Genomic DNA, 20,592 nt, shown 5'->3' on the forward strand with positions numbered 1-20,592 from the left:
ATGAGCTGAAGGAAAAACTGATCCAGCTCATCTCCTGTCCAGTCTTTATTTCCCTCCATAGCTTACAGGAATACCCCAGGTAATGGAGATTGGAGGTGCTGCTGCATGAGAACAGATTTCAGCCTTCTGTCATCTCTGAGAGAGAAGGTGGCTGGACATCAGTGGGTATGGAAATCCTGGGGTACTCCTCTAAGCTTTGTGGGATGAATAAAGACTGGAGAGGAGATGAACTGGATCAGTTTTTCCTTCAGCTCATAAACCAGTCCCTTCAACCTTAATGCAGTTCCAGCAATGTCATCACTTGAAAATCAGGATCTCTGCATTCTCCTCCTGCTTCCACACAGAGCATTTATTCTTCTATTTATAGCATTGATTAGCAATCCTTTCATTCCCAAAGAACAATACACATGTAGATGACATTGGCCAGGGAGTAAAATCAGGGAGAATCAGACCCTTGCTTTACAGAAAGGTGCTGCAACATCCAGCTTTTTCAGGAGAATATTTCCTGTAACACTTGTATATCCAGGCCTGAGCTGTGCTTTGGGATGCCTGCCAGCTTCCAGGAACACAAATCTTTGGGACTTGTACCATTGGCAGCACAAGCTGGGGCAGCTGCTGTTTGTGGTCAGTGTGCTCTGCTTGGGTCAGTCCTGCTTGGGTCAGCCCTAGGCCCTTTCTGTGGCTCATCCTGGGGGAGCATTTATCTGAGATTGAATGACAACAATGAGCTGCACTTTGTCCCTCTGATGGCCTTATTTCTGTTTTAATCAGCGCTTCTTTCACCTCCCACATGACTGTTTTATGGAGTGAAAACACCAGTGTTTAGCAAAATTTGGGATCTTTTATGTTACCCATATATATCCTTCACAGTGATGTTGTCAGGCCCTAATGCTTCAGGCCATCTCTTTCCTTAGGTAGTCTCTGCTCCAGGAGAATGTTTCCTTCCAAAGCAAGCATCAGAATGACTGGAGAAGGGACCCCATGTGCAGTGACAGTGACCAAGGTAGAGTATTAATTACTCAGCCTTCCTAAACCAGCTGAGCCCATAATTTCCCCCAGGCCTTGCTTCAATACCATTTCTATAACCCACAGAGCAAAGGCTACAGATATAAATGAAACAGCCTTTGAGCACAGGATAATGTTTCACCTTTGGACCAGACAAATCACACGCAGTAAATAGGTAAATGTAAATGCTTGCCTGCACATTTTGTGTTTGTGCCTCTCAGTGATGGCACTGACACAGACACAGCATGGCAGGTACAAACATCACCGTGGCACCATGTTCCTAGGAAATGGGGGAGAGGGGGAGTGGGAGAGGGCTACTTAGACATACTTCATAGTGGTTTCCTACTCGAACCAGCAGACAATGCCACAACCCACAGAAAAACCTGCACTGTATTTGAATCTGAAATTCAAATTATTTCAGCTAATAGTGTAAGCTTTTAGCTGATCTATGCCCATCTGACTGGAGTCACAGCACCCTCCTGCCATGTGAGGGGAGCATGTTTTAGTCACAGTAGTGGGTACGAGCACAGAAATTGCTGCTATGGGCAGGCTCCAGTGCAGGATGAATTCCTGCCTCGCCCTTGGCACTCTCAACAGAAGCTCACAGAGTGGTTCCACTCTGTATGCAGCAGGGAGGAGAAGATCCTATTAAGCGTAGCAGGTTTTGTTCCTGTGGGTTTCAGTGTTGCAATTCCTGACTTCAGCGCTCCAAGGAATTCTCCTGCTCAGAGCACGGCAGGGTTGGATCCGGCGGTCACTCCTCCTCAGGGCCCATCTCCGCTGCTCCTGCTGCCAGCACCCCCACGGGCCACAGGGACCGGGAGAAGTGGCACGTCTGTCACTGCCTCCCCAGGTGACAGCACACATCCCTTTCCTCCCCAGGTGACAGCACAAATCCCTTTCCTCCCGTGCACTGCCAGCTCCCGACTCGAGTTCTGGCACTGAGCAAACGGCAGCTCCCGGCACGACTCCTTCCCTCTCCACACACCAATATCTGCCAGGAAGAGCAGCCTGATTTATCACCACTGCAGGCTGCCTTTTCAAGGAGTCCCAGATTTCCCTAGCTTTGCTTTTCCTATCTTTAGAGGGCCCTGGGGCCTCTCCCACACTCGCTGGGAGTCCCACCTGAGCCCGAGCCGGGATGGGCCAGCAAGGTCCAGCGGATCCACAGGGATGTGTGACAGGGCACTGTGGGACCCGCTCCACTGCACCCAACACGGCCAGGGAGGGTGGCCAGGCCCAGGCACAAGCCCCATCCATAAGGCTCATCGTGGTGATGAGGCAGGCCAGGCTCAGGCTCAGGCCCAGCGATGGCAGGGCTGTGGGCATGGGGATGGGCTGAGGCTTGGCCCTGTAGGCCTGGCTTAGCGGGGCTCGTAGCTGGGAAGGGCTGTGGGGAGCTGGAGACCAGCCCTGCTGCAGCATCACCAGGACAGAGGCCAAAATCGGTCCTGAGGGGGTTGAAATGGACAATGCCAGGACAGATGCCCACAGTCCCGGGCCATGGTGACCCCCCTCTGGGGGCCTGGCATGTACAGTCAGGGCTGGTGATGCTCTTGAGGCCCCATCAGCTGGCAAGGACTGTTCAGGGCCTTAAAATGTCAGAAAAAGCCTCAGTGCATCCATTATGCACCTTAAAACCTCACATCATCCAAGTCTAATTAAAATTCCTACTGGTGGTATGGCAAGACAGAGCTAGGTGCGTATGTGATAGTATCACCAAAAAAAGGAGATTAGTGACTTGTCCTGGTAGACAGGACTGAGTAAATCTGGGGTGGTGGGAAAAAGTAGTAGCAAAAGTAGCAAAAAAATAAAGTAGTAGCAAAGTTCTGGCAAAGCTGTCCCTTTATATATAAGCCCATGTCAGAAAGAAATGTCAGTCACCCATTTTGGACCAATCTGTGATTTTCAAATGCATCTTTATTGATAGGTTGATTAAGCTCTAGTCTGAACTTTATTTTACAAGAACCTGCAGCTAACCAACACAAAAAAATTACCATCATTACCTCATACAATACCGGACTAGCACAAAAACAGAAGTAAATGCCACAATCCAGTTAAAAGAACTGTTAAAAGAACTGAACTGTAAACTCTACATGTAACAAACAGCTGTGATTAGTCCCACATGTCATTTATAAACCCAGCAGCGGGAGGGGAGGTCTGAACACAAAACCAAGCACCCCAGATGCCAACTCCTTCTCCCCTGAGCGTGCTTGGCAGTCCACACATGGACAAGTGGGACAGCAGCAGAGAGATGCACACCAGCTGCCTGTCTCCTGTCTTTTACCCTAGAAAGCTCCCTGGGTCTGTTCTTTGCTTCAGAACATTCAGAACTTCCTAAAACATGATACGGATTTGCACCCAAAGGATGTGAAGAGAGCCTGGTAGTTGAAGGGGAGTGGGTCTAAAAGAGAGGACTGAGAAGTGCAAGCAGAAAACTGAAGTTACCCAAGTTGGCAGTAGGTACAACTCATCCAAACACATTTATTCCAGATGGATGGAACAGCAAACCTGAAGTTCAGGGTTGTAACACTGGGGATATGACACCCCCCATTTCATCTTCTGCTCCCTCATTTTCTGTCTGCCCGTTACGACCAGTCTGTCTACATCCTTTGTGGTTCCTCCCTTCTCTCCCACTCTTCTGCTACTTTCCATTGCCCACCGGGAGCAACCCTCCTGCCCCTCTGCACTGCCTTCCCTGACCTTCCAGCAGTTCTGCCAGTGACTCCCCCTTGACACTCTCTTGAGTTCTTCTACCTCATGCACCTCTGCATAACAACACCCAGAGAAGGCTGAAACCTGATTTCCTGTTTCCCACAATCAGAGGAGCACTCCTCTTGATTTCTCATTCATGAGGAACACAGGGAACTGGGATCTAACTTCATAAACAATAGAGCAAACACCTTCAACTTATTGTGGAGTCTGCCTGTGTTCTTCATCCTTCTTGCCTTTACCTCCCTCTTGGTCCCTCTCTTAAATGTAGGAATGTTTACAGTAATTCAGGTTTAGTTCTCTGATTTTTAGATGAGACCCCAGAATTTTCCTGAAAGTCAGCTCACTCTCCAAAACCCATTCCTTCATCACAGTTATGGCAGTTATGGGAAAATCTACTGTTTGTGCCACTGGGAAGAAAACTGCTTTGGCATGACAGCATAAGGCTTGCACAGGACATCACCCACCTGGCACCTTTCTAAGAACAACACTGGTTTAAAATAAAATAATTTAAAAAAAAAATCTACAGATAATCTATTCCCCTTCAAGTCTAAAAGAACCTCTCTTGTGGCAAAGAGTGGCACCATTATCCAATCACAAAAAGCCAGCAAAACATACGTGGCAGTGACTGATTTCTTCCACTTGTGCATGTGGTACAAGGGCTGTACAGGGATGAGAGGCTGAAGAGAAGGCTAAACCCACAGGACTTCTGCCATCCTCAGATCTGCAGAAGACTGCTACAAGGACAACACTGAGAGATAATTTTCTGTGTTCATCAATAACAAGACCACTAGTAGTTAGTTGTCTTAATGCACAGCAAGGGAGACTAAAGTTAGGATACCAGGAAAAGCAATCTCACTTGTAGGCTAGCTAGGAACTAACAGTCAATCTCAGCAGCCTCCAGGGTCTTCCTCAGGGAAGTTCAGTAAGAACAAGTGTGATGAGCAGCCATGGTGGACATGTTTGGTGTACTCAGTCCTGCCTCAGAGCTGGTGGGGGCTAGTCCTTCTCTTGAGGTCCTTCCTAGCCCTGTGCTTATGAGTTTATCAGTTGACTTCATTGAAAAGAACAAAACGGCCATCTCTGATTTTTCTGTCCAGCAGTTGCAATTAAAGCAACAAAGGGAAAAAAAAAACCCTTAAAAAATCCTTCCTTCCTTTCCCCAACATTCATGTCTCACAGCTGAGGAGTTCCCAGCCCTCAGAGTTAGCCCTTCTAATACTGGTGGACAGAGTCAGCCCTTCTAATACTGATGGAAGTGATGGGAAACACGATACCCTTGGAACAATTCACATGCAGCAGCTGGAGTGAGGACTGTCAGCACAGGGCAGCCTTGTGAGAGCAGAGTGAAGTATTTCACAGTTCACTGAATGCTCACAGCAGTGTGGCTCGTGCCATGGGCAAGACATGACAGGGTCAGTGTACAATATGTGGCATGCCTTCTTCATCCAGTGAACGGGTTACGTGGGAATGGCCACCTGCCCAGTCACTCTCCTGGAGCTTCCCCACACTGCCTTGTCCAGCAGCCTCCAGAACTAGCTAACTACTTCTAGCTGTGGCAAGGGAAGAACTGTGAACAGTGGAGTCTCCCCATCCCTCAGCGTGGAACCCCTTGTTAGTCTTCCAGTCCACCCTGGCCCCCTCCCCTCCCTCCCTTGATTTAAAAAACAATGGTTATAATTAATGCGTGGAAGTTGATGACAGTGTGCACGGTGGTTCACTTCCAGTTCTCTTTCCCTCTTCTCATGCATCCTCCTCCTGCCTCTCCAACAACCCCCTCCCCTGCCAATCCACTCCATCAGTCCATCCACCCTGCAGGCCTGGGGGGCTGCTGCTCACTTGCCATAGACGCTCTCGTCACTGTAGGCCACGTACAGAAAATAGTCCTCCTCGTGGTTATCCTGCAAGGGGGCAAAGGGACAAAGTAACAAACTAGAGCCCTGGAACTCACCACATGTGAAAAAGCCCAACCCAGAGGTCACTGTAACTAAAGGGCATAACCTCTCTTTCACTGTTTCTCCCCGTTCACATTGAAGGCTTCGCTTCCCAACTCCCTCTCTCTGGTCACAGCTCTGCTTCCAAGCGCAGGCACGACACATATCTGGGCACAGTGAATTTACTTGAAGAGCCATATGGAGAGGAGAGACTTGGTAGGCTTTAAATAAGTCAAAAAGTCACCTCTAGATGGTATTTTTAATTTTTCAGAACACTTTGACATGTGGCTGCATTTCTACGTCGTGTTTTACAGGCAGACAGTAGAGCTGAGACATTCAGTGATTACACTGACACAAAAAGTCTGTCAGTCTCAGTTCTGGACAGTCAGACAGCTTCCTCTGACGTGTTCAGACTTGGAAAACTCCCTGCCTTATCTTTTATTATCTTCATCACTCCATACACTGAGGAAGAGTCCAGTGATTGTCAAAGGGTGACAGGTCAGACAAGGCTCACAGCACCATGCTGCAGCTCTCTTATTAAAACACACTAACACAGCAGAAGGAGAAATCAAGGAGAAATCAATGCAGGCTGCAAATCACCCATGACATAGTGGCTGTATAACTAAGGGACATTCCTCTGATGGGCACTGAATATGCCTTTAAGGTCGATCAAATAACAGTGCTCAGCAGAAACAGTGGGCAGCAACGTTCACAGCATCCCACATAGTCCTTACTTATACAGCATAAGCAATGAAAAACTAATTCTAAGCAAAGAACAAGTGTTCCTTAAGAACCTATTTATAGACAGTTGGTTGCCCAGTGATATTGTGTCCTTTTACTGGCTGAAAGGAAATCTCCTTTGTATAAACAGGAAAGCCAGGGCCTATGTTCTGCCCCGACCCTGCCCCAGACACAATCCTTCCTGTGAAACATAAATTGGTTTATTTCCATACTTTGTCAAAACAGCAGGACCAACACGTTGCTGGGGCAACAACTCCCCACAACCCTTTCAAACAGCAAACAATCAGTTGAATTGATAAGGCTCCCCAGGCTCCTAATTGTGGGATGGAACTTCCCTGGACAGATGATGGGATACAGCTCAGGGCAAAAGGGTCCATGTTCAAGCACCTGTGACCAAGCTGAACCCACTGCCAGCTGAGCAGTGCATTCTTCTGGAAACTCCAACTAAAGCTGAGAGGAAGGGGCCAGACTTACCTCGTAGAGCTGGCCCATGGTAGCACTGGTGGGAGGGATGGTATTATTGACAAAGAAGAACAGGGCATCTTCTGGCCTCAGGTGGATCCGCTTTCGGATTAAGAAGTAGAATTGACCAACTGAAGAGGAACAGAGAAGGCCTTAGATGCAGAAACAACGTTGGTTGGGGTTTTGTTTGTTTATTTTTGTGGGTTTTTTGTTTGCTTGGTTGGTGGAGTTTTTGTTTTGGTTTGGGGTTTTTTTGTTTTGTTGTTGCTGTTTCTTTTTTGTTTTTTTAACCCTAACCCTGCTTGTTTTCTTTTGGTGGTAGAAGGCACATGCTGTATATAAAAAGTAGGAGAAAATGAACTTTGCAGGGCACAGAAAAGCAGTAAAAGCAAGCAGTTACTTCATCACATCAGCAGCCAACCCACTGAGAGCTGGCAGGTTCTCAGGTACACACCTCATGCCACGTACCCTGTAAATCCACACTCCATACTATGGTATGAAATGCTCTACTGAGGGGATTGGTGGGAAGACCCTTAACTAGCTTAACCTTTAAATCCCACAGATCAAAGACACCTTGGGGAATTTAACCTTGGTGCACATGGTCATACCATTCCTAAAATAAAAAAATTATCTTTGCTATTTGCTTGAACTGTGTCGCACAAGAAAGTATTTCACAGTCCATTCCATACTGCAAAAAGGAGAAATGCTCTTAACTCATTCAGGTTCTTCAATGAAAACCAGTGTAATCACACACAAAATCACCGTGACCATTCAGAACAGGAACTTTGCAGCTATGACTCCAACCACAGGGGTGGAAAAGGATGGGACTATTTCAAGAACTTGTCTCTTCCTGCAACAACAATACAGCCTCTGGCAACTCTGGTCATCACTGGCTGATGATTATGCTGCTGCCCATGATACACAATTCAGTCATGGTCAGAACTCAGCTGTGACATGGCCATGGCAGCCAAGGCAGTGGGACACCTCAGGGAATTCTCCATCTTGCAATCCAGCTGGAAGGTACATAAATCCAACAAGGACAGTAGGTGAAATGGGGTAGTGATAAGATGCTGAGCCTGTCTGGATGTTTTCTTTGTGCTGATCATAGAGTAAAAAGCAATTCTGAGGCTTTCTCGCTGAAAATCAGGAAGAAAGGAGGTGAACATTGTTACCTGTGAGGTCAGAAGGCACGAGATACTTCCTTTTGTCCAGGTCAGGTACTCTGGCTTTTGGTGCTTTTTCCACAATTACCTGGAGGAAGAGAGAGAGAGAGTGAGAGAAAGCAAGAAAACAAACATGAATATCATAAAACAAAATGGTCCAAAAAGCATCAGTGGATATTATCCTTTGATGGTGCTACCAGGCCTTTAGCTATTTATTTAATCCATAACAAATACACAGCATTAAGGAACAGATAGGTGAGAAGATGACTTAAAATCACTAACAGTAGCTGTCCTGGGAGCCCAGGACTGCAGCAGTAAGCACAGTGAGTGAAAAAAGGAGTCCAGCACAGACATAAAAATAAACCATAATGGCTGAGGAAAAAAAAAAAAATCAGGACACCTTGATGTTCCCAATTCAGGTTAATTTTGTATGAAGCAGCTGTCAGGAGGCCAATACATGAACACAAGAAGTATCACAAGTAACTTAAACTTTCCAGGTTACAGTTCCAAACTGCCTTGCACAAAATCAGCCCTACTCCCAGTAGTCCCACATCCTAATTTCTACTTTCACCAATACCAAGGGCTCTAGAATGAAGAATTAAAGACAAACTACAGCTCATTGGGGAATTTATTTAAAAAATCTCCAGTTCCTCATTAGGTATCTTCTGCTCTGATATTCATATCCTGTAAATGGATATTACAGTGGATAATAATACGGATATTTTCCACACCTCATACAGCTATGGACATTTCCTTATTTATATAAATATCTAATAATTAAACCCAGCCTACCATCTGGGCAACCGGACCCACAGAGACCTTTGACACAAACCACTAATCTTCATTATACTCTAATGTCATTATAATATAGGAAAATATGAAGCTCAACAGCCTTAAGGTCAAACAGACCAAGAGACCTTCTGCTACAAGTTAATTTTTGTTAGCAGAGCTAGGCAAATATTTACCTCAGAAGCAAGAAGTATTCCAAAGTGACATGACCTCCTTCCACTGGAACCTCTGGAACTACTGGGCTTGTGCAGAAAAAAATTGCAGGCTTCATTTTTTTTTTGTTGTTGTGATATGTATTTTTAAAGTGGTCAGAGTTCATGATTCCATCTTTGTGGCTTGCTGTTCTGCAGGGGCCATTTTGACCATGCAAACTAAATCTTAAAGCTGGATTTTACAAACTTCCTCAACTTTTTAATTCTGTTAGACCCTGTAATTGTAAATACTCCAACTGAGACACCGTGGGACTAATTCCTAAGGGTTCCGTGCTCCCACAGATCCCAGCCTGGACATCTCTTGCCTGTGCTCCATTTGAGTGTGGCCAACACAGCCAAACCCCCTGAAATCTCCAAGTTTGATTTTAAAATAGAAACACAGTTGTCTCTGCTACTTCAAGGATTTCAAGTACCTACATTAGAACAAGGTATTCAAGCTCTTTCAGGCAGTTTGTGGTACAGGACGTGCATTTCTGTGCAAGATGCAGTTGGTAAATGCCTCGAAGGAATGACAGTTCCACAATCTCACTCAACAGGAAGACTTTGCACATTTTTTTTTTTTACCAGCACATCCAACCAGGCAGTATCTAACACAATAAACTGCAGTGGAGAGAAACTTTTAGCACTTGCCCCCAATTAAAAAAATGACTGGCAAGCAGAACTGCTGGCTGTGACTGCCCTGACTCAGGGTGGCTTGGTCACCAGATGATAAAGGAGAACAAGTCATGCCTATGAGGAAGAGGTGAGAGTGTTGCTGGGGTTTCTAAGCCCCTATGGAAGATTTAGGGAAGATTTAACTCAGATCACCACCGAGCTTAAGAGAGATCTCCCTCCTGCAAAGAGGCAGGGAAGGAGTGGAGGTGCCCTGCTAATCTGACTGGCAACTGTAGTCAGCGTGCCTGATAACGCAGGTTATCTCTTCTGAAGCACCAAACCCTCCACACACACACACACAAAACCCCCTACAAAGATAATCCAGAGGGCAGATATAGATTATCTGTGCCTCTGCTGCTGAGTGGTAACTGTGGTAATGCAGGGCCATGCCAACAGTAAAATCTCAGCACAGTGCTGAGATGTATCAGGGCACTGCAGTGTGGGCAGCCAAACCAGTGACATCCACAAGCATCCTGCTGTCAGGAAGGGCAGAACAGGCTGCTGCATCCATTTGCTTCCTATGCAGCTCTGACTACAGGCTACCCTTAATAATTCCCCCCTGGGCCTTGCCATGCAGCATTTCCATCTAACCTTAACTACAGCACACCTTGTTATTTTGGTCCTGGTTTTCTTAATAAAGGTCTGATGATGCCCCCGTATCTTGACCTCCTTTACCTCTTGCCAGACCAAGCCTGGTCCTGGGCTCTTCCAGAGACGCTTATCATGGCCTGCTGCACAACCTGCCATGTTAATCCTCAGTTTACAGCCTGTCTCACTTCAGACCTCGCAGGTCCTCACCATGAGACACCAAACCACACACACTTCATTACTGATTTACTCAACCTGCTGTGCCATGGCAGGCATCCCATAACCAAATGCACCCAAATACTGACTTCCAAACACTTGTTTCAAGTCCAGTTGAGGGTCACTTCCAAGATAAAGAATATGCTGTTAGCCTGTAGGGAAAACATGGGGTTTAGTAGCTGTTCCCCCTTGTCCTTAGTTTTACAGGGGTGTCTATGTATTTTTGGCACGCAGTAAATCTAGGGCAGACTTCTCCAGTGGGGATGGAAAAGAAAAAGACATTTGCAATAGGTTTATTAAAAAGGAGAAAAAAAAAAGAACAAACCAACCCAAACACGACTAATTAGATTTGTCATTTCTTTTTTTTTTCTCCCTCAATTATTGTTAATAATTATAAAGGCAGAAGTTTTCCACAGACACGGCAATGGGGAATGAGGAAGCAAAGTTTAGCTGGATGACCTTGCATTCTGAGGGACATTTTGTCCACTGGGGTGCAAAAAGATTGAGAAGTATAATTTTTTTGCTCAACGCAAAGGAAAAGAACAAAGCAAGAATATATTGAAAAGACAAGCTAGGAGGTAGTAAAATAAAAATACAGGGAAATACGAGATGACACGGACACAGATGATGTTTCCTACGATGGATTAACCCACTCATTGTTCTCCTCCATTTTCACAGACCAGGATAAGCTCCCTCCCCGCTCATCAACACCACGCAGAAAAAGACGGGCAGCGTCTTCCCCGTCGAGTCACTGCGGACCCCCCCAAAAAAGGTGCATTACACCCTACACCCCCAGCGCGGAGGCGGCCACCCCGCGGGGAGGGGGCAGCGGGGGATGCGGGTCGGGCCATCGGCAGCACCGAGCGCCTCTCGCCGCATTAAAGAACGATCCCGGGAGGCGCCGGCAGGGAGAACAAAGGCGGGGCCGGCGCTGCCCGCGGGAGCCCCCGCGCACTCACGGGCACTCTGTCCGGGTACTTCTTGCGGATCTTCTCGCCCTCCTTTTTCCGGTACTCGAACGGGTGGTCCTCCTTGTACTGGAACTTCATGGTGCCGGGCTGGGCTGGGCTCTGCCTCCGCTCCGAGCGCTGCGGCGGATCCGACCCTGCCCCGCGGCCCGGCCTGCCCCGCCCTCGCGATGACGTCACGGCGGCAACGCCCCTCCCCGTGACGTAACGGGGAGGAGCCCCCGCTGCGGCCGGGCTGTGCCGCCGAGAGGTGTGACGTCACGGGGAGGTGCCCCGCCGGGCGCTGTGACGTCACGAGGGAGGTGCCCCACAGAGCTCTGTGACGGGAGGTCCCCCTTTGCTGCTGTGACGTCATGGGGAGATGCCCCTCTTCCGCTGTGACGTCACAGAGAAGCCCCTCTTTGTTGCTGTGATGTCACGGGTAGATGTCCCTCTGCCGATGTGATGTCACAAGGAGGTCCCCCTTTGCCTCTGAGACGTCATGGGGAGGTGGCCTGCAGGGAGGTCCCCCTTTGCCGCTGTGACATCACACAGAGGTCCCCCTCTGCCAGTGTGACGTCACAAGGAGGTGCCCCGCTGTACCGCACATTGCTCTGACGTCACAGGGATGGTGCCCCTTTTGCCTCTGTGATGTCTCAAGGAGGTCTCCTTTGCCGCTGTGACGTCACGGGGAGATGTCCCCACTGCCCGTGTCTGTCTGTCCCAGGACATGTGGCCATTTCCCCACAGTTGCCAGGTGGTGTCAGAGGATCCATCAGAAGGCACTGTTTTTGTGCAGTCCAATGGGGAATAACCTAAGATGGAAGGAATTCCAGGGTTCTGACCAGTGGAAAATTCTGGTTCTGTGGCATTGCACCTTTCCATGATTCCTGTGTTTGACCTCCTTGCTTCCTAACTGCTGGCAGCACAACAAAGTGTATTGGAGGTCTGTGGTGATATAGGTTTGTCCTCAAGGGCAAAAGAGAGGAACTTTTCTGGCCTGTTTCACCCAGGCCACCAACATGTCCTGGCAATTTTAACAGACTGACCTCGAACTCCCTTTGTGCCATAAATGGTTGTTTCCATCCCCAGGACTGCACACAAGGCAACTGAGCCTTGTTCGGTTTGAATTGCTGATGACAAATCAGGGAGAAGCTTCAGGGTTCTTCCCTGTCCTGATGGAGAGACACAGCCTGTGAGTGGTTTGCTAGGTGACTTCTCCCAACAAATCCCACGTGAGATGAGATTCACAAATCTTGCTGTTGTCTTCCTGCCCTGATGATGCAGCTCTGGATGTGCAGCCACCAGACTCGCCCCTCCTGCTTCCCCACTTCATCAGGCACCGAGTTCCCAGATCTCTCCTCCAGCTTCAATAATAACAACAACATCACTGGAAAAACAGCAGGCAGGAAGATGACACGCAGGAGCCGTGACAAACAGCTAAACATCTGACTTGGAGTTATTAGAGTGTCATCCCCTGGGCATGTGACAAACCCCATGTTATGGATCCATGTGCTAGAGGGAGGAACTGGAAATGGGGTTGGCACAACCCACAGGCTATCAAAACAATGTAGTTTTTCTTAACCCAGAGCGTCAGACCCGCTCTGGGCACGTACTGTACTGCTGTGTCTGCAGCTCACGTAGAGGGACATTCTGACAGGGATTTCCCAAGCACTGCCAGTGCTGTAGCCATAGAAGCAGGAGATAAAAATATTTGCACAGAACCTGGGGGCAGGGTTTGCAGCCTGTGCTGTACCACACAGTGCTCCTGCTCAACAATGCTGTTCAGCTAATTGTAGGTCTGGACTCCCCTGGATATTTCTTTCATTAGTACCTCCTGTGGGATACCTTACTCCATTTGTGCCTCCACAGGCTGGCTTTATCTTTTTTTAAGCCTTTGTTGTGGATTCAGCATATCAAAGCCTCTCTTTGTCAGGACATTTCTACTTTGTACTCTGAATGGGGATTAAACTACACAAGGTGTACCTGGAAGCACTTGTGAATCTGTTCTGCCTGATGTCCATCCCTGCCTGGTGTCTCTCCCTTACCCCTCACTGGTCTGGTGACTTCAGAGCCGGTCGGGGCACATTGGTCTTGGATGAGGGCACAGGATTAGTCACTGCCACCAAACAATGTCTAATTGTGTGTACGTTTTCCTTTCCTCCAGAAAACGACTCTGTGTTGTCTATGCTGCCTCACTGCTCTATTTTTCTACAGTTTCTTATTTTTCACAAAAAAAGCCGCTCGTTCCTCCCAAACTTCTTGTATAGCCCAGCTTCAGCTCAAGTGGCTTAAACTCATACAAATGGTGTCACGAGGAGATTAAGCAGCATACCTTGTTGCATGATGAAAAGCAGCAAATGACAGCAAAATCCTGCCTTTTCACAAAACACATGTGATTTTTTTTGACTCTGTCCTCGTTTTTGGATTACTTCAGAGGAGAGAACTTTGAATTGCAACAGATCTGCCAGCAAGAGCGAAGTGTCTCCAGTCACCTGTGCCTGGTCTTTGCTTTCTTACACAACCTTCTATGTTTAAATAGAGTAGTCTGCTTCTGCTTTTTGTTTGTTTGTTGTAATCTGGTGTTTTATTGGGTCTTATGGGCTCGCCTGAAGTCAGTTTAGTAGGAAACAATCCCTGAGCAAGTGAAGTTATATCTATCATTATTGTCACTTCAAATACTTCAGATGTCTTGCCAGTAAAAAACCCCTTCAAGGTACCAGCATAGCACCTGAAAACCACGAGCAAGACAAGCAAAGAAGGATATGAGCAGATGGGAAGGGACTGGAGAGTTAGACATGGAAATCAGCAGGTAAAACAGCTGAAATCAGGTCTGGGTACAACTGACCTGTAACTTTTCCCCCGAAACTGAAGAAGGAGGGAGCTCAGTTTGTTAGAACACAATGCTAAAACCACCAAAATCACGTTTGGTCCCCATATGGACCATGCACTTAAGAGCTGGACTCAATGGTCCATGTGGGTCCCTTCCAACTCAGAATATTCTGTGATTTAAAGACAATTAGAAAAATTCACAGAAGAAAAAAATCTCATAGAAGTTAAAATATTTAAGATAGTAGAGGAGAGGAAAACTAATAATTTAAAAACGTCCCTTATCATTGCACGTATTAGGGAAAAAATTGGCGGTGTAATTATTATGGTAAATTGTTGAAAATGGAGCATTTCTGTGTTGCCAGGCGGGATTGCTGCCCTGTGGAGCGGGGCTGCCACCGTGTGTTAAATGCCTGCACAGCTCGGGCTTCGCAGGCAGGAGGTGGAGTAGGAACAGTCTGTTCCCCCTGGAAACGACTGTGAAGACTTCCAGGAAGTCTTCTGGGCTTGGTAGTACTTGACGCACGTTCAGCAGACTCAAATGTCTCTGCTTGCTTCAGGATTTCCCTGGGGAGTAAACAAGAGCCTTCCAGGAAATGTTCTGCAGCTTGGGGGACACGTCATGGCTGAACGGGACTTCAGAGAGCAGCTGATAAAGTGGGTCACTCGACAAGATGTTCCACAAACAGTTGCTATTATTATTATTTCAAGGCCAGGTTGGACAGGGCTCTGAGCAACCAGGTCTAGTGGAAGGTGTCCCTGCCCATGGCAGGGGGTCGGAACTCAATATTTAAGGTCCCCTCTAACCCAAACCATTTTGTGATTCTATGATTCAAGCATGCTGTACAGCAGAAGGGACATAAACTTATATATCACTTCTTTATTTTTTCCATTCCACTTTATCACTCACTAATGATACAGTTGGGGATGACCAGACAATTCAGGAAGAAGTTTTTAACCTCAGAGATCAAGACCCTTAGACACAAAATTCCTGTGACTGGGCAAGGTCTGGGACATCATCAAAGATGTTTGGGTTGTTCAGTTCAGCTTTATTCTATCCCTGAAGTGATCTTAGCAACCTTCTCTAAAATTTTCTGTGGTTGATCTCAACAGCAGTTAGGTCCCTAAAAACATGTGGGACCCTGTCCTTGTTGGACCTTGTCCAACATTGTTCTTGTTCTTCTTATCTGCAAAATAACCATATTTTCTGTATTTCACAGGAAAGAAGACCAGCATATTAGGGACAGTGAGAATTCAGGTACTTCACTAAGAAGAGCCATGCAGGTGTTTCAGAAAGATGTGATATCTGTGTCCTGGCCATTCATATCAACATTAACATGTACATCAATAAATTCATGGCTGCTTATCATTTGATATTTGATGTCCCTCTGCTTTAATGTTTTCAAGTGCTGAACCTGGGGCAGAGACAACACTGATGTAATTCAACACTCACCTTCTCCTGACTGCCTAACCCAAGAAAACATTTTACAGGTGGTCCATACCCATGTTCATCCAGTTTGATCAACGTTTCTGGATGGTTCAGCATATTTGTATCGATCAGGAGAGACTCACAAATTATTCTAACTGGGAAATGGCTTAAATGCTTCAAGTGGTCTTACTTAAATTGGTCTGGTTTTGACAGCAACAGTGGGAATTAATAAATGATACAATATGAATGCAATTTAAAGATGATTGAGCTTTATTTCAGGGGCAGTGTTCCTGCTCCTCCCCTTCTTTGATCTGTTGGCACCTATATAATATTTTTTAATTCAAATATAAGAGGCTACTATTTCAGAATTGCTATATATCTTATTCAGAACCAGATTGTCTTCATTCTGTGTATCCTGGAGGACATTTAGGGCACATACTACACAGACTGTCTGTATATATGCTGTCTTTTGTTTACATGCAGATTGTTTGTTTGTTTTAAAAATGACTATAAATGTTTGGCACTTTCCAGAAGTTTGGTGTTATTTTTGGGTCTTAATAGACCTTCTCACATGTCTTTTTTTGCTTTGGTGTGGTTTTTGTTTGTTTTGGTTTGGTTTCAGTTTCCTCTGTTTTGAAATCCTCTCTGCCATCCTGAGGAAACTCAGGCTGGAGGCAGGAGGAATGAGACGCCTCTGCCATCACCCTGCAGGTCACTGGCCTGCAAAATGGCTCAGCACCTTGATCCTGCTGCCTGCTTATTTGTGCCAGCTCTGCTACTGGTGTTGTGTGTTAATAAATGGACTTGGAGAATGCCAGTGGCCAACCATCTCAAGGAGGTGACAGAAAGAGACGTCAAACTACCATAGCTCTGAAAATATTTTGAATTTTAGTCCCCCCCCCCTTTCTTGTTAGACTAAGGAAGTTAATCTGAGATTCCTAACCCTGCCCAGATGAATTAGTCTCTGCATGTAAGTGTTCTGTATTATTTGCCATGAGTTAAAACCAGACACTAATGTCCTGGGAGGGCTGGCCGGGCATCCTTGCCCTCAGCAGGTGCCTGCAGCTTTTCCTCTGGCACAGGATCCAGGTCTGGCACTTTCTGGCCCGCCTTGGCCACCGTGAATCTGCTCATGTGCAGGGCTTCTTCGTACAGCGGGGGAGTGTCCGACCCCGAGAGGGGTGGTGTTCCCTGGGCAGCACTGTGGGAGTGTGCCACTGCTAATATCCTCCTGGCAGCAGGCCCAAACACCGAGTGGAGAGCTGGAAGGGAGGAGACAAAAGCTGTTTGCCTCATCCTGAAAGCATCATGTGATTAGGGAGTGCATCTGCAGGGCACAGGCTTTTCTCCCCTTACAGCCTGAGTGTTTTCCTTTTCCTGCCCCTTCAGCCTTCCCTAAAAGGAGTGTGTGTGAAACCCCATCAATAACATCCCACAATTACTCTCTTTTGAAATGCCACTGAGACCTGAAGCTGCCCTAATTCCACCCAAACGTGTCTCAGGGCTGATTCTCCGTCTGGCTGCATTTGCTACGAGGAGTGAGCACCTCAATTTGTGGGATGTACAGGTGCTGCTTTCCCTCCATCCTGCTATGAACTTCCCTCTGTCAGCCTTGGGGTGTCACAATCTGGGCTTTTCAGAGTGCAGCCCCTCCCTTGTGGTGTGTTGAAGTCCCCAGCACCCCTCAAAGCCAACTCACAGGTGATGGTGCTCTGGAGGGTGCTGTCGTGGTCGAAAGCGATGACGGTGACCTCGTAGGGCTGCGGCCCCGACTCGTCCCCTGTCTGATGGCACTGAAAACAGCACCTCACACAGACAGACACCACGCCACACAGGAGCAGGAGCCCACCAATCACCACCACCACCCTGGAAAGGGAGGGCACACAGAATTAGGACAGAAAGGTTTTGTTTGGAGGACACCTCCTAACGTCTCTCACTGCTGAAAGCGTGGCTGGACCTCAAAGCTAAACTTCTGCAGCCTTGTCCAGCAGAGTTTGGACATTCCCAGGGATGCAGATCCCTCATCCCCTCCAGGCACCTGTTCAAGTGCTGCACCAGCCTCAGGGGAAGCGTTTTTCTTTCTGTCTAATCAGAATTTTCCTGTATGCAGCTTGGCCAGCTGCCGCAGGTGCTTCTGGTGAGCACCTCTGAGAAGTCTCTGTGTCTTAAGATCCCCCTTAGGTAGTGGAAAACTAAAATTAGGTTGCACTTTTGGCCTCCTCCAGGCTGAAGAAACCTGGTCCTTATTACTGGCTCTCCACTGGGCTTGTTTCAGTTTGTCAACATCTCTTTTTTACTGGGGGACCAAAACTGGACTGGTCATGAGTGAAAAGCAGGGAGGAAAAATTGGATCTCACAATCTTCTGGCTATGCTCTCTCTCTCTCTCTTTAAAAATATTATATATATATATATAAACCCCCAGTAGATTGTTATTAATTATTAATGATAAATACATATTATATATTATATATATTAATGCAACCTTCTAGATGTTCAACAACTACTGTCCTTTTTAATCTCATCCCAGTGAGAATTACTAAGGAATTAGACTGAAATGACTTAAATAATGGATCTTTTAAAAGGCATATTTTGCCATGAATGCTTTATTAATGGTGTTCATACACCTAAATTAATATGTGGAATAAAAAAGGAGGATGGTAAGTCAACATTTGTTAAAGATGATGGGATAACTAAGGGGTTGCCTGGCTATTGTAGAGCATTAGAGCATCCCAAGGGGAAGTGGGAAGTGACATCACACTTGAGCAGGTCATATTTAATCCCACTCTTTGCTACTGGAACTGTCTAGAGGTGCAGATATTTAAAGTATGTTATCTTACCAGATATACCACAAACGGTCCCACTCTGTGCCTGCACAGCTGAAGAGAAGAAGGTACAAAAAATAGTTATCCACAGAATACCAAATAAATGGGAAGATCCCTGTGGCACCTTCTTCCATCTCCCCTCATGCTCCTCCCTTATTGTCCAACTCCCAGGTGGCACAGTGATGAGAAACTCACTGTGCTTTGGGGAGGATACAGTTGTCCAACCTCATCAATCTCCCTGTAGGTGGGTTTCCCTTCTGTTTGGCTTTGTCTCTTTATTGCTCTCCTGATATTTATGCCTGCCCAATTCCATTTGCAAACCTTAGAGACCTGCATTCAAGTTTGTTTTGTCTTTTTTGTCAGTATATAATTATGCTGTCATTCTTACAAAGGACATCCCTGATAGTGATATTCACCAAAGCAGTACACTTCAAAGCATTTTTTTTTCAAGGAAAGTTCAATTCCAAGTTCATAATCTCAGTCAATTGAAATTGCACCAGAAAGCTCTTAACTATTGCAGTTGTGCAAATAGGCAGCAGGAATGTTACCATATGATCAGTATGTTGATCAATAAAAATAGTGATTAATACACCACATTCAAAGCAATGGTAATTTTACATGAGTATTTAATACTCACAATTAAATAAGCTTTTCTGGAAAATGTCAACCATCAAGTCATAACACTGATGTCCACTACTGCCTTTGTCCTTCATTGTTTTCTCAAAAAACCCAGCATTTTTGACAAATACTTACAATTCAGCGTTGAGGCAGCCTTCCTCACCTCTTACTTGGGGGAACTACAAAGGATAAAACAAAAAAAGACACAGCTAAGTGAATTAAATCTTTGGCATTTGCAACTTTTATCTCTGTTACCTGGACCATTACCAGTCTGAATCTCCTATGTCTTGCTGTGCCTCTTCCACTGTTTCCATCCTGTATTCTGCTGCAGATCTGAAGTTACTGTGGTACCAACTGCATTGTTTCATATCTGAACTTCCTGTAGTCAGTAAAATCCTGTTTAGTACTGTTCCCAGCACAAACCCTCTCTTACCTTCATCCTCACCACAACTTTCCCTTTCTCTACCACAAGCTCATGATCCTTGTCCGTGCTCCAGTATTAAGAACCTTTAAATACCCTGGTTCATGTAATTTACTGACATGAATTCTGCTCTGTCCCTCCAGCACTCTTACCTTTCTCGTTCTTTCAGGTGCCCTGAGCTTTGTGTTACCCTCTCTGGAATAGCAGCAAATATTATCTTCCATGCCTTTTATATATGCAGTCCTTTCAAACATCAGGGAAAATTTTTGTGCTAATGGCCCTCCATCTTTCCAAGGTAACTCCAGATCCCACAAAGAGGAACGTGAGCTGTGACTTACCCATAAAGAACATCCCAAAACAAAGCAGATCATGTCTGAGCTGTGCATTCCCATGAGGTGATTCTGTGGCCTCTTGGTGTCTCAGGCTGCTCAAAGTCTTCTTGTCCTTCCTAGTTTCAGTTCATCCTCACCAGCCCAGCGACCAGGAGAAGGAGCAGGTTCCGTGTTCTGTGCTGAATCCAGTCTCTTCTTCCTACCCTACCCCTTTCTGTCCTCTGCCCTTCAGGTTTTTGCTTTTTCTGTTTCCCTCTTTGTCACTGGCAATTCCTGATCGTTTCTGCCTGTGTCTTTTTGTTGGCCTGTTCCTCTCCCTGTTTTGAAGGGATTTCTAAAGCCTTCCAGTCAGATCAGAAGAGCAGTAGCTACAAGTTCTGACTTCAGATGTTGAACTGGTTCAGTGAAGGGCATCGTGAGATCTCTGCAGACCTGACCCTTCCCTTCTAGGAGCAGAAAGGGTCTCCGAGTTTGTTCATTCCCAATTATTTCTCTCCCCGCCCCTACCCTCAGGGGAGTGGGTTGAAGGTCGTGTTATTGACCTTTTTAATTGGAGTTCAGATTCCTCTCCCTCCTCCAGTACCTTTTCTGTCCTGGCACTCACATTGTCCTACCTGTGTGGATCCAATCTACTGACTTTGAAGTGAAAGAATTTGCAATATAATAAATATATATAGCATTATATATATATATATATATGTGAAGTTACAGGTATAC

General features: G+C 46.3%; 2 protein-coding genes and 1 long non-coding RNA gene across 4 annotated transcripts in view; 1 reads left to right on the forward strand and 2 right to left on the reverse strand.

The window, feature by feature from the left end:
- The window catches only part of GABARAPL1 (GABA type A receptor associated protein like 1), a 19,180-nt gene extending 7,558 nt beyond the window's left edge, over positions 1 to 11,622 (reverse strand). The window contains exons 1-4 of one of the 2 annotated variants that reach the window (XM_017826574.1): positions 11,436 to 11,618; positions 8,027 to 8,105; positions 6,867 to 6,985; positions 2,908 to 5,618 (exon numbers count right to left, since the gene is read on the reverse strand). In XM_017826574.1, the coding sequence (XP_017682063.1) occupies positions 5,553 to 5,618; positions 6,867 to 6,985; positions 8,027 to 8,105; positions 11,436 to 11,525 (354 nt within the window). In that variant the 5' untranslated portion in view covers positions 11,526 to 11,618 and the 3' untranslated portion in view covers positions 2,908 to 5,552. Of the gene's footprint in view, positions 1 to 2,907; positions 5,619 to 6,866; positions 6,986 to 8,026; positions 8,106 to 11,435 lie in introns of those variants that run through there. The other variant, XM_017826573.1, reaches the window with a different exon arrangement.
- A 488-nt stretch (positions 11,623 to 12,110) lies between these two features.
- LOC108503037 lies at positions 12,111 to 15,583 on the forward strand. Its single transcript, XR_001876705.1, has 4 exons — positions 12,111 to 12,369; positions 12,516 to 14,235; positions 14,813 to 14,909; positions 15,473 to 15,583. It is a non-coding gene; the product is annotated as an uncharacterized LOC108503037 (long non-coding RNA).
- On the reverse strand, positions 15,113 to 20,560 carry TMEM52B (transmembrane protein 52B). The gene is made up of 5 exons (XM_017826582.1): positions 19,882 to 20,560; positions 19,258 to 19,301; positions 18,520 to 18,558; positions 17,381 to 17,547; positions 15,113 to 16,943 (listed from the first exon to the last, which is right to left on the reverse strand). The coding sequence occupies exons 1-5, from the start codon at positions 19,933 to 19,935 to the stop codon at positions 16,693 to 16,695; spliced, it is 555 nt and encodes a 184-aa protein (XP_017682071.1). The 5' UTR covers positions 19,936 to 20,560; the 3' UTR covers positions 15,113 to 16,692.
- Between the last annotated feature and the right edge of the window lie 32 nt (positions 20,561 to 20,592).

The sequence above is a fragment of the Lepidothrix coronata genome, unplaced genomic scaffold (genome assembly GCF_001604755.1).
Source record: "Lepidothrix coronata isolate B3197 unplaced genomic scaffold, Lepidothrix_coronata-1.0 Scaffold129, whole genome shotgun sequence".
Taxonomy (NCBI): domain Eukaryota; kingdom Metazoa; phylum Chordata; class Aves; order Passeriformes; family Pipridae; genus Lepidothrix; species Lepidothrix coronata.

Coding starts and splice junctions, on each gene's coding strand:
- TMEM52B (XM_017826582.1), bottom strand. CDS start 19,935: ATGGGAATGCACAGCTCAGACATGATCTGCTTTGTTTTGGGATGTTCT. Junction 18,559..19,257: donor GGCTGCCTCAACGCTGAATT/GTAAGTATTTGT, acceptor TCTTCTCTTCAG/CTGTGCAGGCACAGAGTGGG. Junction 17,548..18,519: donor GACCGTTTGTGGTATATCTG/GTAAGATAACAT, acceptor CTCCCTTTCCAG/GGTGGTGGTGGTGATTGGTG.